Genomic DNA, 4,078 nt, shown 5'->3' with positions numbered 1-4,078 from the left:
ACTCTTTCCTGAATGTAAGTCATATGTGTTGCCAATTTTAATACAGAAAATAAGTGTGCCTCTGGTATGTTTGGGAAACACTGTTTTAGAGTGTGGATGTTAATTTGGCTTCATTATAGGAATGAGGACAAGCCGTAAAGTTTGGACTAATAGATTAACACCCTCAAACCTCAAAACAACAGTTTCATTTTGGACTCGCGTCTAAACAAAGAAGAGGAAAGTGAAAGATGGCTTTAATTTACATTGGTCCTGGATATTCACCACCATTTTTCCATCTCCTCTAAAAGAAGAAACCTAACCTTCTTTCCCCACATGCAGTCGGCTTTAATCATTGGGCTTTCTAGCTAAAGTGAAATGACAAACTGCCGAGTGAGATCCTGGCACCTCATGCTTTTGTGAGATCATGTTTTGAAGTTATCTGAATAGCTGAGAACAGAGCATAGGTCTAAGGTTCAGGTTCTCCCTTGTTGGCCCCCAGTCAGGATTGCTAGCTGATTGGCAGCAAGATGTTGTGGATAATGTTGCCTGGCTCCTTTTAACTATGGATCCTTATGTTCCCAATTTTGTTTTCCCCTGCCTCAATATTGTACTTCACTAGTGAGATGACTTGAAGGAATTTTATTCCTGCCATAACATTTTCTTTCCAGACAAGTCTTTTGCTGTTTCAGCACTTTTTCACCGGTTTGGTAAAAGCTGGTACTTAGTTACTTCATTGTTCTCTGACATGATATACCCTGTTAGAATTTGCTCACAGCCAAGGTTAATGATATTTTTCCACCCACATCTGTAAGAGAGAAAAGCCACACTTAGAATGTCCAATTTGAAGTAAAGTTTAGACATATTTTAGAGTCCTGTTTGAACATCTGTTTCTCCCTCCATGACAAATATGCAGGGTCCAGAAGGTACTGCAGGAAATCCAGGTCAAAGAGGTCGTCCAGGAAAAAAGGTAATGTCTTTTTCATCTTTCCTGTTTTCCTTCCTTCCTTTTTGTCTGTGATGTGAATTAGTATTAAAAAAAGAATTTTTTAAAATCACTTGGTGATGATGGATCCGAGGTCACAGAAAGGTTTTTGCTGCCTTACTCTTAGCTTCATGCTACAGACTCAAACATGTTAAGACTTAGCATAAAACAAGCACTCTGCATCTCATCTCTCACTTTGCCCTAAAACTAGACAAAGTTTTTTTTTGTCACCAGCCCCAGTAATTATTATTGTAATAGGAGCCTGCACCATTACACCCGGCCTCTTAAAATACTGGGGAAATTTACATCAGGATCTGGATGTGAATTTTGCAGTTCAGGCCCATGAGTTGTAGTATAAAAATATAAAGCTTTGGTTAAAATAAAAGAAATAACTAGAAAACTGTGGTGAATTATCAGTATAATCATCTTCATTCTAGTTACATTGTTTTTAAAAAGTACTGTTAAAGAATAAAAATATTTGAAAAAAATATATTCTTTTTGAATAATAGTAAATCCAAGTTGTTTGTTAAATATAAACTGGTATTTGAACTATTTCTTTCTCTCTACTGATTTATTTTAATAAAATAACTCCTACAGGGGGAGAAGGGCCAGCTAGGACCCCCAGGAGAGACTGGACCCCCAGGAGATCCTGGCCACCCTGGAGAAATTGGTCCTAAAGGTGCAAGAGGAACTAGAGGTCCATTGGTTAGTGCAGTACATGTTTATTTTAAGAAGTAATATTTCCAGTGTAGAGGCATAGCATCTCTCATATAAGGGAATAGACAGATCTCTGTATAGTGTATGAAAGAGAATTTGTTTAGTGAGGCTGCTGGAACAGACTGGCAGTTCTCTCTGATTGTCTAACTGTCTAATTCCGCTCTGCCTATTGTCATCACACAGTTACTCTAAATCCTAGCCTAACCTATGCGCTGATTGTGTTAATGAAGGATATTTATAAGTGACCACCTTAAACTTGTTAGACCACAAATCAAACTTTCTCTATACAAAGAGGAAATTGTGTCTAACAATTAACTCACAAATCTGAGCATCCCAGCGCCAAATCCTGTCCTACACCCTGATGAAAGTCTTGGAAATATGCTTTACTTCAGTGGCATTACCATGTATCTGCACACAGAAGGAGTGAACTAAACAAATACATTGCTAGCGGCCAACATTTTTACATATGGTCACCTAAACTAAAGAGTCTAAACCCCATTTAGGCTCCTGGTTTTCAAACATGATGAGCACTTACAGCTTCCATTAACTGCTGCAGGGATTTGAGGTCTTCAGCACTTTTAAAATTAGATACTCTCCTTTAAGTGCCTAAAAATGGATTTGGGAACCTCATATCAGGCATCCAGGTTGGAAGATGTTTGACTGTATGTTTCTGTAGTAAACAGAAGAACAGCATCATGTAACTAATGGAGTAAAGAGAGTTCCTTTTCAAAGTCTGGTGTTTTAAACAATAAAGGTTCCTTTTAAAAATACACATGCTTTTTTAAAAGCACTTTTTGTCACAATATCTTAAAAGAATGTATTTATTTTTCTACTGCTGTTTATTAATAGGGACATTTAGGAGAAATGGGACTTGAAGGAGAGCCAGGAATTCCAGGTTATGAGGTGAGCTTATTACTGAATTCATAAGCAGACATGGATCTAGCTAGATACACATGTGTACATCTATAATATGAATACTTTCACTGTATTTCCAATAATCTCATGTTTAGTTGGAAAGCTAATGTATTAAGAATAAATAAATTTCTAACTAGGTGATATCAAAACTAAATTTTAATTCAGGTGCTCCAAAAGCTTAATCTTGATGGCATGATAATGAATGAAGTGTCATATGCAATCATTTCCCTTGCATTGAGGCCCAATCTAGAAATCTTTGCTCATGCCAAGAATTCCATTGCACTCAAGATGACTGCACCAGTAAGAAAATGCTATTTACCTGAATAATGATTATAAAGAACAGTTTCCAAGAACTAATTTAATATCTGCTGATTAGATGGCCACTTGCCCATTCAGTAACAAAACTTGCAACTTTCTGATTTAATGAGGTTAGTAAATAGTCACAGATCATTTGTGGCTCATGTCAAAAAATAATTATTGTATTCTAAAGTAGTGCAATGTATGAAAAATACAGATGGGTCCTGCTGTCCCCTATTGATGCATCACATCTTTTGTTCAAATATTAACTGCAAACTAATGTCCCAAATCTGCACTGGAAACCATATGAGCTGATTTTGCATACGAAGAGCCCCATGGAAGCCCTTGGACCTCTGAAGGGGGAGGTCTATTTGTACACAAGACCAGACCAGGGCTAAAACTTATGGCTAGGGACAGACATTAAACATAAACCAGTTTAAGTGATCAGAAACTGGTTTAAACCTGTAACAGAACAGATGTTCAGTACACATAAACCAGTTTGAAAATGGCTGAAACTGGTTTGAGAGAAACCTGGTTGAATGTAGTTTCAGACTTAACTGATTTGGGTCAAACCAATTTATGCAATGTCTGTCCCAGACCCCTTGCTGGTTTAAGATAAACCAAACTCCCCCAGCATCCCATCATCCTCTTTGGGCTGGGTGGGGCTCTCTGCTTCACAGCAGACCTGGCCCCTCCCCTCTGCTCACTGGCTGCTGCTCCAGCACAGACTGCAGGCTGCTCCCTCTCACCACTCCCTGTTAAACAGGAATTTCACCCTCTTCTCTGCCTTGCTGAGGAGGTGTCTGTGTATTAGCTAGCAGACCACATGCTGGCTATGGTCCCCGCTGAATCAACAGGCAGAACCAACAGACAGAATCAATAGGTAGCTGGTAACATCCCTCAATTGTTTTCTTAATGGGGTGAGTTAGGGGGTGATAAACACTGTTATCAATTCCCTGCTGGGCTAATCAGTGTGTCACAGCGGGGTCCTTCAGGAGGGCCATGATCTCCTCAAGGCCCTCTCTCCGCGCTAATTTGGCCCAAGGGCCCCCTCCATTCTCGCCCGCCACGTCTTTGCTCTTAAAGTAAAATGTAATAGGGAGACTGCCTTGCGTCTCCTTGGGCACGTAAACTCCTGGACCCCTTGTAGGTCTCCCCATACACTGGGTGCTACTCAAGCACCCCAGC

The 4,078-nt window shown here is 39.6% G+C and overlaps 1 protein-coding gene across 1 annotated transcript in view; it reads left to right on the top strand.

The window, feature by feature from the left end:
• Positions 1-4,078, top strand: part of COL24A1 (collagen type XXIV alpha 1 chain) — an 88,351-nt gene that overhangs the window by 37,101 nt on the left and 47,172 nt on the right. Inside the window, exons 11-13 of the mRNA XM_014524810.2 lie at positions 893-946; positions 1,559-1,666; positions 2,528-2,581. Coding sequence (XP_014380296.1) covers positions 893-946; positions 1,559-1,666; positions 2,528-2,581 — 216 coding nt within the window. The remainder of the gene's footprint in view (positions 1-892; positions 947-1,558; positions 1,667-2,527; positions 2,582-4,078) is intronic.

Source organism: Alligator sinensis, unplaced genomic scaffold, assembly GCF_000455745.1.
Source record: "Alligator sinensis unplaced genomic scaffold, ASM45574v1 scaffold32_2, whole genome shotgun sequence".
In the NCBI taxonomy this organism is placed as follows: Eukaryota; Metazoa; Chordata; order Crocodylia; family Alligatoridae; genus Alligator; species Alligator sinensis.
Note: the sequence above shows the minus strand (reverse complement) of the source record. Positions and strands in the feature narration are given on the sequence as shown.